The sequence below is a fragment of the Anas platyrhynchos genome, chromosome 1 (assembly GCF_047663525.1).
Source record: "Anas platyrhynchos isolate ZD024472 breed Pekin duck chromosome 1, IASCAAS_PekinDuck_T2T, whole genome shotgun sequence".
Classification (NCBI taxonomy): Eukaryota; Metazoa; Chordata; class Aves; order Anseriformes; family Anatidae; genus Anas; species Anas platyrhynchos.
This window is the reverse complement of record NC_092587.1, coordinates 15,721,265-15,745,724: the sequence shown is the minus strand read 5'-3', so window position 1 is coordinate 15,745,724 and position 24,460 is coordinate 15,721,265. Positions and strand designations below refer to the sequence as shown.

At 44.0% G+C, this 24,460-nt stretch overlaps 1 protein-coding gene across 1 annotated transcript in view; it reads right to left on the bottom strand.

The window, feature by feature from the left end:
• Positions 1–321: 321 nt before the first annotated feature.
• The window catches only part of ABCD2 (ATP binding cassette subfamily D member 2), a 45,645-nt gene continuing 21,506 nt past the window's right edge, over positions 322–24,460 (bottom strand). The window contains exons 7-10 of the mRNA XM_027458918.3: positions 14,178–14,323; positions 7,466–7,550; positions 6,597–6,722; positions 322–4,290 (exon numbers count right to left, since the gene is read on the bottom strand). Of these exons, the coding sequence (XP_027314719.2) occupies positions 4,080–4,290; positions 6,597–6,722; positions 7,466–7,550; positions 14,178–14,323 (568 nt within the window). The 3' untranslated portion in view covers positions 322–4,079. The remainder of the gene's footprint in view (positions 4,291–6,596; positions 6,723–7,465; positions 7,551–14,177; positions 14,324–24,460) is intronic.

Genomic DNA, 24,460 nt, shown 5'->3' with positions numbered 1-24,460 from the left:
AAGCCACGTGCAGCATCACCTCCCACCGCAGTCCAGCTTGTCTCCTTGTGCTGTGATGAGCCCTAGTGTGGTCCTACAACCCCCCAGAACCCCAAAATGTGCATTTCTCATGGCTCACGCCCTGGACTTTGCTCTGTCAGTGCTCTCTGACTTGGCTGGACCCAAGCCAGCTCGTGGGTGGACACAACACCTACCCCTGGCTTCCCAACCCTGTCACAGGAATGAGGCACGGGAAGGGGTCCCCAGAGCACACTGGCACAGCTCTCACACGGGTCTCAGCTGCTCTGTGCACGATTCGTAAGGTAAACTGCAAAGGCAAAGTAAATGCAACTTGTTTTATTTGAAGTTGGAATAAATTACAACTGGAAAGCATAATTTATTGCTTTATAAATTGTCTGCTCTCAAAAAGGCATTAATATCAAACAGAAACGAAACAAAGACACATTCGATTAGCAGTTCAGTTCTCTCAAGCTGTATGAACGACTCAGTAGGGTGATTTCACTCCGTATACGACTGAAATCTGATCATAGGCTCATAAACTTGGCTTTGACATGCATTATGACGATTCTGACATACTGAGGGGCCTGTGGACGTGTTTGTTCATTTGCTTTAGGATATCATTTTTATTGCAATTTTCCCTAAACGTACACCATCGAATACCCAGTCCTTCATTCCTCACTTAAACACAGATCCCACTGGTTTTAAAAAAAATCCTTTCACGATTCTTATGTTTTTTGACTCCTGCAAAAGGAGGGCTTCCAAATCTAAAACACAAAATAGTCTGGTCCCAAAACTAAGAGAAAAACAAACTTTTCCTAGGTTAAAATACTGTAATCCCACGCACAGAAAATGCTTGCTTCCATTTTGAAGACTCTAGAAAAAAAATAAATCCCAGCATTATCTGCACGAGCTGATGTGGTTATTTACTATTTTTATTGTATGGTTACTCTGTGATTGAGACTGGTGTGAGTTTTGCTCAACGCCTTACTTCTTCAGGATGCAGACCCAGCCAAGCCCAGTCTGCCCTGAGTGCTGGGGCATGAGAGGCTGCCCTGGGAGGCTGCACACACCCAGCACTACACCACGTCCATACTGAGAGTGGGATCTGCCTAGCTCCTGCTAGATGCACCATTTAGGAGAGCCACAACGTTGCCTCCTTGGCTTCCCAGGGAGCCACAGCTCCTGGAAGCCAGAAAGAGAATGGACACTGATGGCTAACTCTCCTTGTACCAAGAAAAAGGATTCCACCGAGGCATCCTGCCCTGCTCCGGCCCTCTCTGGGAGCACTGCAACAGCCCCGTGCTCCCTCGATGCTGGCTGCAGAAGAGCATCAACCTGAGCAATTCCCCAAGCAGGGAGCCTGCACCTCTGCTCTTGCTTCCGTTTGCCATGTCCAAAGCAGCACAAAGTGAGCTGCCCTCGATCACGCCAGAGGCAAAACTCTCTAGAAACGGAACCAGAGGCTCCTGTCTCAGTCGGCATTTGGAACAAGCCAGACGTTTGCAGAGCAAATCTCCAGGGCAGCTTCTCTTCAAACCATGAAACTGACTTTAAGAAGAATGAATCACCGGCACGGAAAATCCTTCTAAAACTGGCTTGGTATTACTCAGGCAAATCCTATTTAGGGAAGGGTTTTATTTTCCTATCCGCACTCTCATGCTCTTTTCATGCCTGCAAACAGCAGAGCGGGACGCTGGGTTATTTTACACCCTATTACTGAATGGGGACAGCCAAGTCTATCACTGGATCCAAAAAACACATAGCAAACTCAAAGAAAAATACTATCACATTGATTCTAGTGCAATTCCAGTTTCCATTAAAATTTCATCAGTCATGATGTACATTTTATGCAGAACTTCATTAAAAAACAAACACCACCACCAACAAAAACTGTCTCCTTCTAAGCAGTGCCCTCAGAAGTTTTTTTTTGTTTGTTTTTGTTGGGCCAGAACAGATGGCAGCTGGATCTCTGCGAGGCGATAAAGCAGATTTTTGGGTGCTGTGCTCACCAGTAACAGCTCCCAACCAGTCAAGTGCCGTGGTGCTGAGCTTCAGTGGGAGGCTGGGAGCTGTAACTGGGAGCTACGCCCAACTGGGCCGATCGTTCGGTGCCCCTCAGTGTCCTCCTCATTCGGGGACGGGACAACCCTGCTTTAGCTCCCAGCCACACAGTAAAGTGCATAACAGTCGTTCCCCTTCCTCCACCTCAGCTCCTGCTTCGGGAGGACCTTGTGGAGAAGTGGTTTTGTGGCCGGGTTGTGCTAGCACAAAGGTATGCACAAAGGCAAGGGCAGGCACACGGCGCACACCTGATGCGAGAAACATAACTCAGAAACACGCAGAGCTTAAAATCATCAGTCATCTCCTTCATGAACAGATTCTTGGCTGACTTCTTCTTTCCTCAGCAGTTACAAATTTGTCTTTGAAGATGAGAGGGCGGAAAGCTAGCCTTCAGGGGGAGGGACAAGCAGAGACACTCGCAGATTAAAACGCACGCACAAGTCATCCACCACACCGCTGACCTGTGCTTTGTGCTTCACCTGTACTTTGCAGCACAACACCTTATTATTTGAACCTTAATTCCTCATCCCTTTCAGAGGTTCCCAGGAGCACTCCTTTCCGTGTCAGTGAGATGTCCTAGGGCACTCTGCAGAGAAAACTAATGAGAGCTGTCACCAGAACAAGTACAGGGTTGCATTCAAGCCACAGACTCCGGAGCAGCAGGACAGGGACCAGACTTATTCCAGGTTCTGGTGCAAGAGCCACAGGGGAACAGCCAAAGCAGCAAGTCTAGCACGCACAGTGAGAAGGAAGACAGCCTACTCTGAGATGTGGCTCCTGCTCTCCTATCTTCATTTCTAGTTCACTGGGTTTGGCCTCCAGCAAGGCACTCAGGCCAGCTCTGAGGTCTCAGGGAGTTTCAGTTCAGAGCCCTTCCGACTGACTGGGGACACCGCAGTAGCTGGCACAACCTGGGAGCAAACCTGGAAGCAGAGCTGTAACCGCTGTGCTCTCTTGCTTGCCCACAGGGAGCACGGTGCTCACCCACTCTAACAAAACATGGCAGGCAGCAATTAGTGGTTATAAAATGTTCTAGCTTTTCACAGCCCTTTGTAAGTGCCTGAGAATTCAGTGTAGGGTTAGAAACCACCGTTCTCTCCTGCAGTTCTTCCATCACAAAGTGTCTCAGTGTCTACGCTGCGATTTTACCAATGGAGAAGCTGGGTCAGAGTTCCAGTGGCTGGATCAGGCCCCTGAAGCAGATGAAAGACTTAGACAAGCCAAACAAAGTCTCCTGATGCCAGGCTCAGTGCTACATCCCCTCCCCGAGAGGTTATGAACAGAATACAAATAATTCCCCAAAAGATCTGATGCATCACCAAGGGCAAAGAGCCTCCGAAGCTGTGCGCAACAGCATCAAATACAGCACCTGTATGTTACATATTCAGCTCCATCCCTCTTTCCCTTGTCACAAGGGCAGTCGGTTGCTCAGACAATCACCTTCTGGTCAGCCTCTTACGTTATTTCCTACGGAAACGCGGGTAAAGGTGTGTATGCGACTCAGTAGTAGAACAGGAGTTTTGTTTTACACGGGCTGAAAGAATGCTTCTTATACCCAAGTGAGACTTTAGCATGCACTCACCCAGAAGCTGCCTCTGCCGTGCTCCATGCCTGAGCTTCATGCCAGGTTCGCCCTGCATAGCAGGCATATCATACGCACACAGTGACCTGGTACAAGAGCACATTCTGCAGGCCAGGTCCCAGGCCAAAACTCACCTACAAGACCTAAGAGTGTTGGTAGCTCTTTGCAGTGAATTGAGCTTTCACTAGGAATTAACATAAGCTGCAAGGACTAATCTCATACTCTGTGCACTTGCTTATTTTCTTTTCACAGTTCCACCACGTTCTTCCTTAATACTAAAATGCTGAAGTCTTACGTAGCATTCAGAGCATTATTTTTTGCTGGCTGTGTTTCTCTATGCTCTAAGCCTCTAGCACAATGCATGCAAAGGATAATGTCTGAACTTGTAATGCTTTTAACTAAAAAAATACTTTTAAAAACATAAAACATAAATTATTTATTCCTCTTTGTCCATTTTTTTAAGCACTGAGTCTTCTCCCAGCATTTTACACAGTTCGTTCAGTCTCTGCTGCATTTTGGGAATTCCTGCAAGCTGGGACTCCAGTCTCTGTTTCTCCTCACTCAGCGACAGACGGACGGCCGTGTTCAGCTGCTCAAAGCGCCAGCCCCCTTGTCCATCAAACTGCAGCAAGTGACTGTGGTACTTCCTGCGTCAGAAATCAGAACATCAGTAATTTTGCACACACGTTTTTGCACGCAGTCTGGGTGTCTGTGTCTGTTTTCAGTGGCGTTTCTCAGGAAGATGACTGTTGTCCAGTCCTGGATCACTGGTAAGACTTTCACAAGCTTTTCAGTGACTCATAAACCCAGGGCGCTCTCCTGTGAGGGGTCTGGGTATTTCAAAGCCTGTCACCAGGACTTCCCTAGGCCTTCACCTCCAGTGACATTACAGATATCTGATCGTAACCCCTGACCAACACTCCTCCCAGCTGCAATCTGTTGCACACACAAATAATACCTTCTCTTCAGTGTGCCCCAGTTAATTTTATTTACTTAACTTTCCAAGAGATGTTACGCTGCTTTAGCTGAAAATGCATTCAGGCACGATGCACCTGATGCTACTGATAAAAGCAGCTTGTTCAAATTACACCCCAGTTTGTTCCCCTTCATTTTATAAGGTTGGGTAAATAAACCTCCAGTCCTAAAATACTGCAAGGAGCCAAACTAAAGTCTGTGTAAGAGTCACAGATCTTTTGTGTGTCAGGGTGTGTGCACTAAAAATATTCAAAGGTGTACGTGTGTGAGGAGTTTGCCAAGACCTGACAGGACATTTATCAGGAGGTGCAAGAGTTCCCTGAGAGCTGCTGTTATGGCAGTGTAATTTATCACTATAAATTATAGAAGATGAAACACGTCACAAAACAGTGATTAGAAATTCCATCCGGGGAATGTGACAGTTTAATAAACTCAATAGCTTATGACATGAGGCTCAAAAGAGAGGCTTACATTCACCACTTCTTTCATATTATTCTTTGTGACACAAAATGCTTAAACCGTCCCTCTATTTTTTCACCCATAAAAAATAAAATAAAATAAAATCAGGAAGCTAAGATAGATGACTGAGACATCTAATTGCTGTGGTATAGGAAGGTAGCCAGTATTTTGAATAAAAGAGCAAACAGTTCCTGGTATAATCTTAAGGAGAAAGCAGCATGTGGCCCTGATCTTTGTCTATACAGTGCAGTCCCTATGGAAGCATACCTGATGAAAGGCATTTGATGTTTATTTCTGAATACTCAGCACTTGTTTTTTACTTCTCCAGAACAAAGCCATTACATCCCATCTATCCACCTGCTTTTATCAATTCTTGATCCCCATAAATTCCCCATAAATTACCAGATTTCTGATAATTTCATTAATACTGTGAAGGATACAAACCTTCCTGAACAGCATTAATACTAGAAAACAAGAAATGTCCGTGGAAAACTGAACTCAAAGGTCTTTCTCACAAGCTCTTTTGCAGAATTTCCCTCTGCATCATCACTATTTGTAGGTGCGATACGCTTAAATACCAATATTCTTGAGCAGTGGTTTGAAATAACGCCAACTTCAAAAAATTTTAAATTAAAAAACCTTTTATTTTTAAGTATAGTTTAAATCATTTTAAAAATAAGTGTCTATATGATTTTATTTTTCCTATCAGAACACCGATTTTTTCTTAAAATTCAGGTTCTGACCCAATTTTGTCATCAGCTTAAAAAAGCAAACAACCTGACTCTAGTAGAGACCAAGGACTTCAGAACAAATAGTCTCTGCTAATGTCAGCTGACACCATCTTATCTCCTTTTGCCCTTTAAGTATTTGGTTGTTTTATGTATTCACTAACTGTATTTATTTCCTTTGAGGGACAAAATTCCCTCATAATTAGCATCACCTCACTAGAATGATTTTTCTCAGAATTCTAGTGTTTGTTGTTTGTTTTTTTTTTAACTAGACAATCAAACTTTGAAAGCTCATGGGCCCTACAGATACAGGACATGACGGAAGTTATGTCATATTTTTGACACAGTTTTTATATGACATAGTTTTAATATGGATGCATCGATTCCTGTGAAAGAACAAAGTGTAGGTGTTTCACTTGCCATGTTCCCCATCTTCTCCCAAGCATTCCCCCAGACAGCTCATGGATCTCATCATCTTTATAGAATAATCTGATGAGAGGTATTGTGGCTGTGGTGTAGTAATTAATTGCCCCTTAGCTACCTGCATGTTGCTATTTATAGTTAATAACTGCCACACGTTTAAAAAAAATGAGAGGGAGGAATAAGTATGTGTCAAAGAATGAAATAAATCAATGTTAAATGCATTTACATTGCTATTATTTTAGACAGGTTATCTTAAAAAGTGCAGTAGCTATTGATTAAACAACTGTCCTAGTTCATAGAACAAAGGCCAATCTACGTCTGCAGAAGGCTAAAAGCAAGGACCATGACAAATTCCTGGAGATACTTACCAAAGAGAAGGTCTGTGTGTTATAGAAAGCAGGGATATCCCAGCGGCTTTCGCAGCTTGGAATATTTTTCCTTCAACATCAATGCTTACCGCGCTTGTGCATTCATCCAGCAGTGCATATTTTGGCCTTGCAAAAGTAAATAAAGAATGTAAGTCATCTACGTTTTGGACAATATTCCCACATACGATGTTTAATTCAGAGGACAAGAAGAAGCAGAGAGCTGTTTTTTACAAGCCAGCTGCCCCTCATTTGCAGCTGCAAGCTGCCTAGCACCAACTCCAAGTTCCCAAGCATTTTTTAGGTGCAGACGTGGCTTCCAGGAAAAATGGGTTTTATTTCCTGGTCCCTGTGAGCACACAGTGATCTAACTGCTGTGCCCCAGTTTGACCTGGTGTTATTTTGTTCTGTCAACAAGGCATGCTGTAACTACAGGCAACTCAGAAAGTTTCTGTTCACTGCTGGGTATGGACTGGGCCGCCTCTGCAGGGTTTGCAGTCTCCAAAATTAAAAAAAAACAATGTGGAGCTTGGCTTTCCAACTCCCGTAGCCTCTAAAGCAGTCATCAGACTGCTGCAATATTTGTAGGACAGATGTTGGGAAGGCATTTGTGCCCGATTAGATGCAGAAAAGAACATGCAGAAAATGTAACGCTACATTTCCAAAAGCAAATCTTAATTAAGAAGCATTGCCCAAACTAAAAGCAGAGCTTATATGAATAAATGACAAGGTCTGCAGCCCTACGCAGCAGTCTAGCAGTAGGGCACATTGCATGGAGATCTCCATCTACTACTGCTCAAACTATTGCAGCAAACCTCCAAAACTCTTCCTCGTTTTCAAATATTATTTAAATAACAAACCCAAATGCTTACTTATGATAAAACATGCGAGCCATGCCCATCCTTTGTTTTTCTCCTCCTGATAAGACATCTTTCCAGTCCATGATGGCATCCCAGCCTTACAAAAAATGCAAACAAAACATGTCAGGACAACGTGAGCTGATGAAGGAAATACACCTTTACTTGCAACATCTCTGCAATCCCCAACCAAAATCATAAAGAGCACTTCCATTGCAGGAGAGACCTTCTGGATTCTGGATCACTTCACAAATACTTCAGTGCCTTTCCACCGGCACTCGGAAAAATGTTACAAATACTATGCCAACTTTGAAAGAGGAATTTAACTTTCTCCATCGTATGTTTACTGTCAAAAAACTCCACTTACCATCTCTGTGAAGAAACATCTCTGACCTGTGTGTAACTAACCATTTCTCTGTCATGTTTGTTTTATGGAACCATTTGCTATACCTCCTTGAAAGGAAAGCGGATGTGAGTGGAAATTTAAAAACAAGTTCAGCATGGAGAGAGAAAAAAAATCCATAAACAGCAGCATCAGATGACAATGTTTAGTGCCTGACTCCTCTCACTGCTGTGAGTCAGCAAACTCGAGAGAAGCACAGATGCAGACCCAGGGCTGCATTCTGTGTGCCCAGACAAGCAGCTAATGCACAAACCCGTGCATGCAGACAGGAGGCTTTTACATACAAACTTCCTGCTACCTTGTATTTAGAAGTGACTCACAGCCGTATAGCACTGGGTGTTATTATTTAATATTCTGCAGGCCTCCAGCTGACTTTTATCTTATCACTGTCAGCTGCATGCAGCAGGATGGGGATGTGTTGCTGTATCTGCAGTCTTACTGGGGGCTTGTGAATTATAAAGTAGTGTCAAGATTTTTTTATAACCATGTACATAGATTTAAAAAGCACACGTGTGCATCAGAAATACGTCACCTTTACCGATCCTACAGTGTCTCCTTAGTTTCCCTTCATTCTTGCTTAAGGATCCCAGTGCTTCCCAGCAGCTGGCTCCCAGCAGAGGGGGAGCTGTGTAATGCTCAACTGGATCGCCACCCAGATTAGCTCTGGGACAGGGGACAGATGCACACAAGCTGTTTCTGATGATCAGTCCCAGCACTGGGACCACGCAGAAATAAAGCTGCAGCGCTGCCCCACCAACACCTTTGGCTTCCCCAAAAGATTACAAAATGCCTGGAGCCCTCACGAAAGCCACAGAAACAGCTACACTTCTGAAGGTGACATGCGAACTGCTGTTTATGTTTGCTGATGTTAAAGCTGAGAATATCGATGATCTCTAGGGCTGAGTTGTGATGGGAGCTCTGCATCTGAGCTAGGGTGTGGGTGGGTGTGCTCGTGTGCCCATGGAAGCGGCGCCTGTGCTCAGATCAGCTGCTTTATGAGTAATGGACAGAGAGAGAAGGAGGTTCATGAAAGGGCTGCAAAATGGGAAGGAAATCATAAAATCACGGAAGCATTAAGGTTGGAAAGGCCCTCCAAGATCCTCTGGTCCAACCATCACCCTGCTGCCAATGTCTCCCACTAAACCACGTCCCGAAGCCAGCAAACTCATTCTCTGATTTTCCTGAAGGGGTAAGATCTAGCCTCAGCTCACCAGGATACAGCATTTCTGGGGTCACTTCAACTTATATTCTGACTTAATATTAGCATCTTGCCTCCTGCTACCTCGCTCCCTCCCTCAACTTCCCTGCTCACCCCTTGGAACGTCTTAAACAATAGACAAGGAAGGATCCACTTTCACATCATCCCTTTGCCATTTCAAAAATTATTTTCTAATGTCTGAGCTATTTCCTCTGAACACTTAAGGCAATCTCACTCCCAATAAACTAACTTCCTACTGTGCATTAACCATAATGCATCTGCTTGTTTCTCTTTCCTTGCTGCTGGCATGGAGCAGGTCACGAAAGGACCTTAGTGTTCCAAAACCATCAGCCAAGTCAGGGGCTTTCAGCACCTACAGCTACAGCCATTTTACAAATAAAGAGAAGAAATGGCTTGTCCATGATCGCAGCACAAAACTCTCAGAGGTACCAGCATAATCCTGGCTTTCAGAGCCCAAATTCCTCACCAGGCTCCTTGGTACACACAGCCTTTGACTGCACATGATACGATGCAGATGCGGTGAACAATAGATGCCACAGAAACGCCTTCTGCAGCCAGGAAGACAAATAACACACGCAGTGTGCTGGGGCTGAGTACTGGTGACAGAAACACACACAGCTGTCAGTAGAAATTAGCGATAGCCTCATGACAGCAGCAGCTTGTTTTCTTGCAGGGTTTCTTTTACAATTCTTTTTCCTAAGTTTTCTGAAGGAAAAACAAACAAAAAAAAGCTAAATTTGACTTTAAAAAAAGGATTACATCTGGGGTCTGTAGCGCTATGCATCCTGCATCCTTGTCCATCCTTGCACTTACATGCCAGACAAAATCCGGATGCCAAAAAAAAAGGAAGAAGTTATAAAGCTCCTTTTCCCAATTTATCATTTTCCAATGCAGCTCATCAGACATGGGCTGGAGGATGGTAGCAAGACAGGAGAGAGGCCACAGCAGCAAACTACAGCCAGGGAGCCCACTTCTGCCTGTCTGAATTTAAGAAGAGATTGGACTGTGCACTTAGTCACATGGTCTGAACTTTTGGGTAGACCTGTGTGGTGTCAAGAGTTGGACTTGATGATCCTTAAGGGTCCCTTCCAACTCAGGATATTCTATGATTCTATGATTCTGATGAACAAAGAGACGATCAATGGCATGAGGCCCAGCTCAGCGTGGCACTGCAGGGATTTGTGGCTCTTTCAGAGCCACTGGAAAAGCCAGCAGAGCACGCCAGAGTTGCTGTCCGTGGCATTAACAAAAGCAAATCCAGGGCTGAAATGATCAGATGGAAAAATCTCAGCGAGAGGAAATGTGCTTGTCGGTGTGCTTATATGTGGCTTAGCATAATGGCTCCCTGGACAAGACCCAGAGAAATGACAAATGTGCAAAATAATGAGGAATAATTATAATCCGGGGTGCTGAGAAACCATAAACAGGTCGAACCCGTTCAGTAATGTCATCAGCCCTGAGCGGGCAGGCCTGGTCCTGCATCCAGCAAGCTGCTACACGCACTCACGGCTTCCCCCATGTGACAGGCTGCCATGAGCCTATGGCTCCAATGCTGTTGACACTTGCTAAATAAATATATGCAGATTTTCACAGCAGGTCAAAAAAGATATTTTATGGATACCTACTGTACATCTCCGTAGTATTCTTCAGACTTCTGGATGTGCCTTTTCTTCACCCATGCTGCATATAACCTTGTTTTCCTCATTTTGCTAGCAACTTTGCAGGTATTGATGGGGCACCTTACTGAATGCATTACTGAATGGCATTAATATCATGCACGCAAGTTTCTTTGGGATGACTCACTGCACCGATTACAATACAAGGTAATCTTAAATCATCAGCATCACTCTGCTCAAGCTTCTGCCAAGTTTTCTAGTATTTTACATGAGGACAAAGTTAAGAGTGCAGACAGGCTGGAGGGCAAAGGTAGGCAGGGGAATGGCATTCCTCTAAACGCCACTGTGGGATTCTGCAGGAAGGGCATCCTGGCCCCTGCTGCAAGGGGGGCTGCTGCCACGGGAATTGCACCAGATTTATGTAGGGCTTGGGCTCAGCAACGTCAGGAGTGGTGCTGCTGTGGGGGTGGCACTGTCAGTGGGGTTTTTGCTTGGTTTGGTTTTAGTATATTCAGCTGCTACAGATTAAAAAAGGTTTCATAAGGGTAACACTGAAGATAAATGCCAAATTGGCCTCTTTATTCTTCTGACTATTCTACTTCTAATTGGGTCAAGCCTTATTGCTGCAAAAAAATGGGAATTTATGCCATTGGCAGCGAGAATAATATCAGGCTTTTTTTTTTGGCTATTTTACCCTTGGATTTTGGTGACCCTTCAACTGATGCAATGTGCAAATAACTCAGCCAAAGACAATGAAGTCACTCCAGGACAAACACATTCAGAGCCAGAGCTGTGTAATGCTGGCTCCATCTGCCTTTTCCTAACTGCCCACAGGGAGCAGACTTGCACAAAACTGTACAGCGTGGTATTATATGTGTGTGGCATTCGTGGTCAATTAAAGCAATGGGGCCATGCCCTGCGGACCTACTGTCTGGTAGAGGCACAGCACTGCAGGGGATAGGTGAAAGGGAAAGAGACAGAAAGGCTACGGAGGTGAAGAGGATCTAAAGAAAAAGGATTGAGGAATTATGTTTTGTTTCTGTAACTAGATGGTTGATAGACAGCTCCGTTCTTGGATCAGTTTACGGAAACTGGTTGAAAACAGCATTGATGTATTGCATATATACCCAAGAATACGGATAACTAAAATTGGTTTTGTTGCTGGCTTTTTTTTTTTTCTTTCTTCCAGATGCTGCACATTCACAAAATGTGCACAATACATAAACAGAAACTCACTGGGAATTTTTCAGCAAAACTTTTTCCTATTGGGAAGCATTGTTTTTTGTCAACCATCAAAGCAGTTTGCCAAAAAAAAAAAAAAGAGAGAGAAAGACGATTTGGGGTAAATCCTTTGTTCTGCAAGCTTTACATAGGACTTTTCATTATTTTGCAAACAAAACATTCAATTTCTAATAGAAATAATTTTAGTTTAAAAATCTAATTTTAAGTAAAAGACGGAAATAAAAAAATAATTAAAATAAAATATTCAGCTCTGTATAAACAAAAAAAAAAAATCAATTGTTTACTCTCAAGAAAAGTTTCTCTGGCTTGCTAGTTCAAAACCCTGAATACAAGCCTTTGACCCAGACCGGGAGAGCTCTGAAGAATACATAAGTATATGAAATCCATGTAACGTGTCGAATCATATGTCACAGATTTCCTGTCTCTCCTCCCTTTGCACTGCAAATGCCCATGGAGAAAAGTGACTAAGTAGGTGTATTATGGTCTTAAAAACTTCCTGGTATGTGGTAATCTCTCCCTCTGTTTTCTGGCTTTGCCCACTTGTGTGGTTTTAGATTGCAGTCTAAGAAAGTTTTTATAACATTTTTTTCTGCCAACTTTGGCACAGTGCTCCCTTATCCTGACTGCAGCTTTGATACAGTACCAATGAACATTAACACTGTCCTCTTTATAGATTGCTTCCTAAGTCTCACTTGTGCAGTTAGACAAGCAGAAGAGCAAGAATGGGGTCAGCAATAAGACAGGATTACTGTCCTTAGGCATAGAAGGTGGAGCAAGACTGATCCAAACCTGGGTTTTGAGCTTGGCAGCTCAGAACACCAACCCAAGGCACTGGCATCTGAGAGGTGGAGCACAGTAACTGCCCCATCATCGCTTACATGCTCCAGCTGCAGGGTTATAAACCACTGTGATGTGCCTTCAGAGACCACTGGGGATATGGTTTTGGCTGCTGAGGACCACGTGCTGCTCAGTATGCCTACAAGTACCAACAGGCCATGAACGCACACTTCGCCGTGGCTTCCTGCCACTTACATCTTAACTGCCTCTCCTCATCCAGCTCCCCACGCCAGCACATCTGCTCATTCTGCAATCTGTACACCCCACGTAGAGAAGTGAATGACTCAGGGATACTAACTAATAGCTCTAATGTCAGTGCAGTGAGTACAGGCCTTCTCTGCAATTATTCCAATCACTGCGTTTAGTTCCCTGCCCCTTTCTTCAATCCCTGTGTCACAGTATCAGACTTGAATAACAACATGAATTAGCACCATGACAGATTTTTATGTTCTACTGTATCTTGAGGGTCAACAGTCATTATTACTTTCTTAACTAAGAAGCATTAACCCACGACAAGATAAGAGTCTATCAACAGGGCTGTGAGGTGGAGAACTATCTGTAGTCATACAATTGCTGCTGTAAATGATTACTACTCCCCACTCTAAAATGCAGTACACCTTCTGCCTTTTGAACAGAACAAGAGGCTGCCACGCAGGAACGGGAATTTAGACATTGCCTTGGGACTCTCAGTGGCTGAGGCACTACTCAGTTGTCACAATGATCTTGAGAGACTCCAAGCACACACGTTACAAGGCAATGCACCCAAATGACTCTCTCAAAAAGGAGCACTGATGATTGGCAGAGTACATCACTGGCAGGGTTCATCCAGCACTTCCAATGCCACCTCCCTGGAGGGGTTTGGAGAGCCTCCTTCTTCCCTCTAAATGGTACCAACTTTGTCCTATGTTTGTTTTAAAAGTGTAATTTTGGGGGTGGGGGAATTCAAACTAGATACTAGTGGCTGCTGGTGGGAACAGGATGAAAATTAATGCTGTGCTGAAGGAAAGAAAAGCCATGAAAAGCTTCAGCAGAAGCCTTTAGCATTTCAACTTTTACTGTACCAGTGTATTTACACTGTCTCCTCTTTTGCACAGTTGGTGTAGTCAGTGACACTACAAGGTTTTAGGACATGTAACATTTTCTACAAATATGAAGGGGGATTTCATAATACCATGAAAGGACTGGACTTTACAATAGAACAAGAACATTCAGCTGGGCATGGATTTGCTGCAGAGGACAGGAGCAATTTAGCTCCTCTCCCTCCATTAGCAGCAACATGAAGTTGTGCAGCTCCCACAAACACAGGTCTGGATCCAGTTTTGCGTGTTCAATAAGTAAAAGTCAGTCTCACTAACACACACACACAAATAATGGATTTTGTAAAGCTTTTTACAAAAATAAGCAGTTTACCTCCTTCTCTTTGAACTATGTGGTACAGATGAACCATTTGCAGGATACACTCCAGATCCTGATCCTGGTAGCCTTTCTCATGCATGTCTTCCACGGAGTCTGGATAGATGACCTGATCACGTAGCGTTCCAATGGACATGTAGGGCCTGCGAAACAATACAAAGAAACTGGTAATGCAGAGCTGGCTCCAGGTGAGTGCATCTTGCTGACAATCTGTGAGAACAGTATAATGCTTTAAGCACCTAAAATTGGATTTATCTGTGGGTGCATCGTGGGTGAATGTTTTCCTAAACTTACCTTAGGGACAACACGTTGTTTACATAACAGCAGATTACAACATAGCAACATGGGTATTACTACCACAAAAACAAAATGACAGAATAAATATCTACCTCAGAGCCCTTTTTGAAGGTTTTTACTTGCAATCAGGAGCTCCTTCTGAACCTCCACATTCCCTGACCTGGCAATCTCATCTGTCTTACTAAGATAAGCTGTCTCCACTTTGGAGCCAGGGCCCCAGTCACAGCCCAGTCCCTGGGCCATGGGCAGTTTTCGCGTTTTGGGCTGTGCACAGTCCCTGGTACAGCCCAGGCCCGAAAAATTCTCCTAGTCTCTAAACAAAGTCATCCTGAAGAACAGTTTTACTGCTATTTAGATGGTATCAGGCCAACCAGGCTAGGATAGCACAGGCACCCTAAGACACCAGCTGCCTCCCACCCATATATGACACCACTTGGTGAGCCTTGCTCAGAGGCCAACAGAGCACATGCAGGACCTCTGACACAGCTTTTGTAGTTTTCATTATTTCCTAATTAGTGAGGGAAAGAAATACACAAATGCCAACAATAAGTGTGAAAATAGCCCTATCTATTTCAAGTGATCCAAATCCAGCTTCAGTTTCCAAAGGCCAGGCCTGTTTGCACAAAACGTAAAGGCCCTGTGTTGGTAGTTCCCGTTTTGACCTGCCCCATCCCGTCACTAACACGGTCAGTGACTGTGGCACCATGCTGGACCATGTCACCATGTATCAACCATGTTGGTGCAGTGAGTGGCCTGGATACTTTGTGAGGACTCGCTACAAATCCTGGAGCTGATGTGCCTGAAGCAGTTGAAGTACTTCAGGGCAAAATTTGGGCTAGCCTAGGGAACTCTAATGCCTCCTGACAAAATGTTGGTATACATACTCTGAGGGATCATTTTAGCAATCAGGCCAAGGATTGCTGGCCCTGGCAGCAAGATGAGGTGGCACAGCAGAAGACTGCCCTTGCAGCTTCAATCAGCACTGAAAAGCAGTGGGCTGGAGATCATGGCAATGAGCTCTACAGGAAGCTCCGTCAGCCCTGAAGGAAAGGGCTCAGATGTCCACAGTCCTGGGAATTCACCTGAGCTCCACGTGCTGATACCAACTGGCTTGTAGAGTGGTTAGCCAGAGTACATAAAGAGCCTGAGACATGGGTATCTGACCATCTCTTCTCCTACAGTGTTCCAAGGATTTCTTGTGAAGGACAACTATTCATCCTGTCTCGGAAGCTGGAAACACTCCAGGAATGATTTGTAGGGTTTTGAGTTAAGAGGGGAAGGTCAGAGCTGAAGAACAGCCAGGCTTAAGACCCCATCCTGCTTTTGGTACCAGGAGTTAAACTAATGCCCTCGAGGTGCATCTGCCAAAATAACACTCGTCTTACTAAAGCTGTGGTGCCTGGAGATGACGACATGGAGGAGGAGATTGGGCCAGCAACGAGGAATCTTTCAGGCAGCTTGCTCTTGCCACAGAGAACAGAGATTGTTGTTTGTGCTGCAGACACAGTCTGTACCCACCTGTAGTCATGCTGCTTCCACCACCAGCTGGCTGAGGGTGGGAAGAGCAGGGAATCTGAACTGCTCGCAGACATATGATCATGTCTCTGCTGCAGGCAGGATGGAGCAAAACCAGAACCACAAGTCAGGTACTTCCTCTGGTGCTCCTCTTTGCTCTGTCTGTTCTGCTTTGGGGTTAGTGGGCTGCTGTACGAACACCAAGAGCAGTGAACCATTTGTATTAATGGAGACACTGCAAGACCTTAACTATAAACATGGAATTTCATGAAGTAACAGTACAATACTTTTCCACAGTGCTGTCCAAAAAAATCAACAAAAGTCTTTACTAATTGCACAGAATCCCAGAATCATTACTGTATGAAGAAATATGCATATGGAGAAATCACTTCATTTGCTCCAGATTGCTGTCATCTCTGGGACAGAAGACAGCAACTCCACCTCAGCTCAGAAAAGTTTAGATGAAGGATGTGCATAAGGCTGTATAATTTATGTGAAGCTGCAGGAGAGAGCAAGGAGGACAGAGTTACCTGTCATATAATTTGTCTGGGGATTAACACCTTACCCTGGTGAAGCATGACCCTATAATGGCTAGCAGCTGAGATTTAACCTCCAACACAAGCAGGAAGGCAGTGCTCAGAAGCACCACACTAGGACGCTCGCTCCCGTGCTGTTTATTGAGTCAGCAGCACCGCTTCCTGGTACAACTGGATTTTCCTTGTGGCCTCCCATCTAAACGCACCAGTACTACCAGGATCACTTCTCCCCACCTAGTCTGTAAAACTGAAAGAAAAGCCCAGCCTGCAGTGGAATAGCGAAATCCATCAATTACTAACTAAGTAAAAGAAAAATGGTTTGTGGCTATGGGTCTGTCCCTGGAAGTGGGAGAGCAAGATCTGCTTCCCCCATCTCAGAGGGAAGCACTCACATCCCTGAGGGCACAATTCATCTTGCTTGGCATCTAGTTCAGGGCTGCGACTCTTGACAACAAAGAGAGGCAGCTCTGCGGTTGATTTATCCCAATTATTTTAGGGTGGGGATGAATTTCATCCTGGGATTGTCTTTCTCCCTCAGTGGGGAGACAGTGCCCAGACAACTAGCTTAGGTAACTACGTCTAGTTAGATGAGGTTAATCTCATACCAAACCCAACTTCCCTGCCCATAACTTGAAGACAATAACCTCCTTACCTACCCATGGATGCCACAAAGACACCAAAGCCTGTTAAAAGTCAGATGTTATTATAATCGACTCTACACATGTGTGATAGCTACACATTAGGTAGCAGAAGTCTAAGAAACTGGATACAGAAGGAGTGAAGTCTTGTCTTTGCTCGTAAGCGCCTTGTTAAAGTATTGTCTTCATTAAATTTTTAGCAGTTGAAACAACAAAACCAGTCTTTTTGTCCTGAAGTTCTCCTCCAGTTTAATCACTGTTCATAATTGATTCCTTACAAAGTCTTCCCTTTCAGACAGTGTCTGGGTATCCAGCTCAAAGAAAGCATTCTTTAGACTCCAAAAGGCACTTCTGTGCTATGTGGGGTGATGTCTTTGACAGTAATAGCTCTGCAATTGCTATCTTTCTTTGCTCTCTGACAAGAGAGCTGGTTTTGAGAGAGGATTTAAGCCCAGTAACTCTTTTTTAGAACTTTGGTGTCAAAAGTTCAGAAAGCTGAGAAAATGTACAGATTTTTTCCTGGTTTTCTGGAATTTCAAGGTATTTATTGGAAGAGGCAATTCTAGATCCTACAAACGGACCTTCTTTAGCCAGTTTGATGGTTTTATTGCATCAAAAGTACCAGTTTGGTACACTTAAATTCCTAGTAACAAGCTGTCATTCCCAAGGGTTAGGAATTCTCCCTTGGAGCACAGGCTTGAAAGAAAGATAATCCCAACACACACTGCAATCTGAAGCCTGTAGTGTGAACGATTCCCCAGTGCCCCCTTAACACATGACATTGTGTATGACACTGGCAAAATACTAGAGAAATATAATAGGGAGGATGGAGATGTATTCAAAAGTATTTTGGTCTTCTATAAACTCTACTGACAAAACTTCTAACCTGTTCTGACATCCATAATGCTTCAAAGAATTATAGTAACTAATCAATATACACTTTGAAAGTCTATAAAGCAATCTGAATCGGTCCCAGACCTAATTATAAGCACCCTGAAATAAATAAGGGACTGAAAATACATCTCAATTAAGTGGCTGGCGTCAGAAGTTAAGGGATTAGTCCAATGTAAGTGCCCAAGGAACTGCTTCCAGGTACAGCCTGATGATCCTATCTTCCTTGGCACAGACCTTGATTAACATTTTCTCCATGGAAGGTGAAGTCTGAAAACATGAGGCTTGTGATTCTGGAACCCATCTCCATGTCACTAAATCAAGACCTAATTTGCCATTTTTGCCAAGTCTGTTTGCAGTTATTACTGCCCTGTTATTCTCACAGATGGGCAAAGTTATGTTGCAAAAGCTCTATCCTCTAGAAAACAACATGTAATACAGCTATAAATTCTTGGCTGACCTATCTTTTAAGTTTCTGTCTCTGTCTGACAAGGTCCCTCCTTAACATACCCAAGGAGGAGAGAGAAAGGGAAGCACTACTCCTGAGATTCTCCATTTCAGCTTGGATTTTCAAAGCAGATTGGGATGGTTTCAGAGTGCAGAGTAATACCTTTGACACCTAAAGTAAAACACACTCCAAATGTAGGCATACCTATTCAAGAAGATAACACTGGAGCCCAAGCTCCAGCCACGGAGATGCTTTCCTAGGAAACCTGAAAGATTGCGATGAGTCTGTGCTTGCACTGAAGGATCTTCAATCCAGAAAGCTAAGGGCACAGCTCACAGATATGCCCAAATGCTCTTGAAATCCCCAGAAGGTCCACTACAGCAGGGACAGTGAAAGAAACAGTTTTAAGTTCAACACAAACCATAGTGGCTACTAGAGATGCAAGACGAGGGGGTGTATATCAAGCTAACAGTTAGCAAACCTCTTCCAAGAGCTGGGTTCAGGCTAAGTTCTCAGTTTGCAGGGAATCGTTTTCCCATTTTTCTAGGCTAGCATCCAGGCTGAAGAGGAGTCAAAGACAGGGCACCTTCTCATCTTCCCAATGAAGCAAGGAAATTGCTTCTAAGAGGCAGCAATCATGTGTCCAAAGAGAAAATTATTGGAAAGAGCCTAATTATATACTACAATGGTCAGAGGCCACAACTGGAAAGAGGGAGACTTTAGTACCAACCCCCATGAGAAACATCATCTACGTTGTTCCTTTTGTGTTCAGTGCTCTTTAATATGAAATGCAGTAAATGTCCCACTCCTTCAGTAGCGCTGTAAAAGCAAATTAAAGAGGGTTCTAACCTTATTTAGGTGCCTGCTCTCAGGAGAGGGCTCATCATAGATGAAGGGGTTTAATATTTAGCTCTCAGCTCGGCACCTAAATGTCCCTAAGAGGCAGGAGTTCATACATTCATCTTCAGAGATTCCTATGGCTTAACTCTAGGTGGCTCTCTGTACCTACCACATAGGTTTCCTTGATAATCCTCCTGAAGCCCTAAATCTCTGACTGCCTAGGGAATCCACCTGTATTTAAAACTTCCCTTCACCTTTCTGGTGCCAAGATCCTAATTTTTAGGTGCTGTAATGCCTCAGCTGGAATCACCTCAGCAGAACTCCAGCTCTCACCATGCTCCTGGTTTAAGTGACCAGGAAAAACTCCACACTTTCAGCAGCAGCAAAGCTTGATCAGTGGTGATGCTCAAGAAATTCCAAGTTCCACTAAGTAAAGTGATCCGGGTTCTTTGATGGCATTAATGAAACAAGCAGCAAAGAGGCAAAGACAGCATCACCACTTTGAGAAATGAATGCTTTACAGTTGGGGTGTATCCATCTCTCACACAGAGGGTGGTATCACTAAAGAGTTAAAATAGAGAGAATAAATAATATTTATCAAATAGGAACAAAAACAAACAGGCTCAGTTTATTGCACTGTGTCTAGTTTAAGGGATTTTAGGGCCAGCTAAAGTTTCAGCAATGCTTCCAAAGACATAAATAATTGATCTCTCTGCAATATACTCTGCACTGAACTTTCCTCTCCACTCGCACAGAACTAACATGAACATCCTCTAAATATTTCAAATAGATCAGTTACCAGAGCGGAGTGTAACCAGCCTATAGCCATTAACATAGTTTATGGGAAATGAAGTGCTCAGAATTAAAGTCTTAGTTTTTCAACAAAATTAGGATCAAAAAAAAAAATCACACTAGTCACTTTGTGGCTTCCTCTGCAAAGGAGCCTTGTATACATCTTCAAGAAAGTAGTCTGGGAGAAAATAATAAAGAGAAAGATAAAGGAAGCCTCTAACTTAAAGCATTATTCATGCTCAGGTATCATCCCATCTGATGATTTACTTAGTCACCTTAGATCACTTACAATATAACTAGAACTGATCAGGTGACATAAAAGTTTATGGTGAACAATTCGTGAATTTATCTTCGTGTTCAGTTCATTTGTTTCTTCTGATAGTGAGAACAGAAAGCACACAGGAACACGTGTATAATTAAAAACAAAGCCCCAGCAATTTGTACAAAATACAAGCAGATATGCAGCCTGAGATAATTATACCTCCTGCAACGAATCAAATCAACCAGCTTGAGAAAGGAAGGAAAAAAATCCCCTTAAACACTCCATTTTAGCAGGCCTACGCTTTCCATACAGGCAGTCCTGATGATAAAAGGATCAACTGGGTGCATGATCAGGAAGATCAACAAACTGAAGAAAGAACTTTAAGTTACTCTGGACAAGAGTCTGGCCTGCCAGTCCCACCAGGCATACCCCACTGAAGGGATGTTTCTGACCTTTATCACAGCAGTGTTACACAGTGAGCGAGGCAGTTTCCCTCTTTTATAAAGATCCCAGCCTTTTCATGGCTTTGCAGCTCACCAGTGACACCTTACTTCAGAGAGATCAAGTGTAGGCAGTGAAGCAGCAATAGGAGAGGCTGCCTTTGCTCAGGGTTTCTACAGTCCTTAGCTGCCCATGACTTTGCTCTCCAATCCTCTGTGCAACACTTTGCTTTACACAGGGCAGAATGCTAACACAGATTCACACCATGTATGTGGACATACAGAAAGTTCAAAACCCATTTCAGCCATTTTATGAGCATTTTGTCACAGCTGACCTGGGTGGGCACTGTCTCGGGCTGTGCTGCAGATATAACTTGGCCTTCAGGCCTGTGCTGCACGGCACTTATCACTTGGCCCCAGCACAAACTTTGCTGACTAATCATAAAACAGCTGGAGGCAGCTCCTGCTTGGCACTGGCAGTTACGCCACCCGCGTGTCCTTGTCTTTATCTTGAAGCGAAGCAGCGTGTTATCATGCCAACATCCCTTTGCTTGACAGGAGAAATGATAAATGGAATTGCTTACTTTTAAGAAAGTCCTATCAGAACTCCAGGGACTGTAATGCCAACGAACCCTAGCAGGGATGGGATCAGGGCAGTATGTGACTGCAAGTCCACCTGATGCTGCAGAACTCTGGGCTCCAAACACCCAGAAGGACATGGTGGTCACCGAGATGAGGAGGAAACTGGAGCTTCTCACATGTGGGAAAAGCTGAGAGAGCTGGGACTGGCCAGCCTAGAGAGGAGAAGGCTTGCACATGTTATCAACATTTACATATACCTAAAGGGAAGGTGTAAAGACAAAGCCAGGCTCTTTTCAGTGGTGCCCAGTGACAGAACAAGAGGCCACGGGCACAAACTGAACACAGGAGGTGCTGCCTGAACACCAGGAGCACTTCTGTGCTGTGCGGGTGACCAGGCACTGACACAGGTCACCCAGAGAGGTGGTGGAGTCTCCTCCCTGGAGATATTGGAGATATCCAGCTGGATGTGGTCCTGGGCGACCTGATGGCCCTGCCTGAGCAGGGGTGTGGATGAGATGACCTCAGGAGGTCCATTCCAACCTCAACCATTCTGTGTTTCTTTGATTATCTATGCTATCAACTTATTCATTCCCATCTCCAGTAAGAGGAATTTTAATTAATGCCTAACAGTTTGAATGCCTTTCATACTGGGATCAACAACCAACACATTCAGTGGTGCACTGCAATAGTGAATCATCCCTCAGAGGCAGTCATTATAAAGCTCACCCAAGGATGTCTAACCTTTTGCCTACATGAACTTAGACAAATTCTACCTTCGGTGTACGAGTTAACCGCTCTTTGCTTTAACTCGTTGGGCTGGGGAGGGTTGAACATTTGTTTACAAAAGCAGCTGATGCTCTTCCCTCTGGGAAGTGGGTAGTTCCTAGTGAAGGCTGCATTGTTTCCAAGAGAATGGAGAACAGGCTCACCATGCTGAATAAAACTTACATTCACCTCGGAAACCATGGTGAACATCCTCAGCCTGCAGGCAGGCAAACACAGGACCAGACCCTAAGGAAGGTATCTGAACGAGCAATCACAGAGCCCAGGAGAGCGCTGAAGGTGCAGTTCAGACCAAAACTGGGACACAGTTCTGAAGCCCAGGCAAAAGACAGATCCTACAGTGCATGGGAAGGACTGCCACCCTCTCCTCAAGAGAGAGGTGCTGGCTAGGTCTACTGTATGGATACTTAAAAGCACAGGACTCTGTAATGAGTGCTAAAAGGAGATAAAAAGCCTTCTTCCTAGTGGAGAGGATACAGTTGTTAGTAGGGCTTTCAGCTGTCCCCCACCCCAAAGGTCAGCATCTTTTCGTATCAAGCTTTTTATATTAAGTAAGGTTGGGTAGATCATTTTGCCCCTGTGCTTCCCTGTTGTATGCTGCCAAGCTGTCTCCCATAATTTGATAATATCAGGCATTTGAAGCATACTTTGTGATATTCCTAAGTAAAATATTATTGAAATACTATTTTTCATTCTGTTCATCTATCAGAGATCCCTTACTGAACAGTTGCAATGTAGGGCATGAAGCTGGAGGGCACTGGCCAAGCTGGACACAGTAATGGCACTCCTCTGCAGGAACTAGTCAGTTTAAATGCAACCACCAGATTGCTTCCTAACATACAAGCTCATCCCTACCACTCTTAAGTTACACAATGAGCTTAGGTAACCTGTAAGTGACATTTTCCTATAGCACTGCTGTTAGAACTACGTTTTAGAAGAAAGTGAACTGTTTATTTTTAGCAAAATAAACCTAGCACAGGTTGTTTTGCTGGATAGAATCTGTAAGAGTCAGCCATGTACTTAGCTGCTATAATCTGTATCGTGACTTCATATTTATAAAATGTTTGTCAAGCTGAACCTGATAATATACTACAAAAAAAATCAAAGCCTAATTTTCCCAGTTTTTAAAAGAAGTTTCATAAACAGTCCAGCACATTGACAGATGCCTCCTAAGTGTTACAAGCAACATGTAATTACTGGTGCTGGATGTCAACTTCTGATACTTCAAATCCTATCAAAAGAAGGAGGTGGAGGCTGGAGGTATTGCAAGCTCATGCTGGCAAGAACAAGGTGTCCAAAATATGCTCTGAGAAACAGAGCAGATGATTGCCAAAGATCCTTGTGGAAATATTACTGCAAATAGGTGTACTCACAGACAAAAGTTTAGCTCTGTAACATTGAGGAAGACACTTCAAAAGAATGTAAATGGAGGAAGTTCTGCAGATTAGTGACACTCACTCTTGTGCAGGAGCCAAAAAAAGATTTATGTGCTTAATACTGAAGCAAGACTCAGAATAGGAGGGATGTTGCTTTGACTACAAGAATGGATTTCACCTTCAGGTTGCATACACGTCATGGTATTTAATCAGCCTTGCTGCTGACAGCACTTTACATTAAACCTTTGTGTATCTGTCACTGAGGAGAAACGCGGTGAGTTACTGAATGGATCTTAATCCTCAGAATGTTTGATTTCTTTCAAGGATCACAAATAAAAGGAACTTGGCTTGCACTCAGATTCAAGCGATCACATTGTGTGTTGAGTGAGCCATCTCCATGAGCCTGGAGAAGGAAGCCTCTGCGTCCAACTATACAAAAGGTGGCAGTAACAGAACCTGCTTCGACAGAAAAGACCGCCAGTAGTAAGAGGTGATACTGAAATTTCTGTAAAAAACACGAGCCTGGACTTCCCTGCTGATTCAAACCCGCCTTCATTTGTACCAAGTGTAGTGCTGGCTTCTGCGCTGCAGACAACTGCCCACTAGGAAATGGGCTGGTCTCCATATGGACCAGAAGTTGAGTACAGGTCAACACATCTTGGTTCCTCACCCACGTTTAGTCCTTTTGGAACCTCCCAGAAGCACAGCTTGCCCCAGACAACGCCCCTGTCTGAAGGGATTGATGCACCAAAACCCCAGAGCGTGTTTAAGCCCTTCACAAACATCAGTTTAGCTGTGGCCTTTTATACAAATGTTGGATTTATGCAAATACATTTTAAATATAAACTCTAAACCCCAGTGCAACAAGCTGACTAAAGCC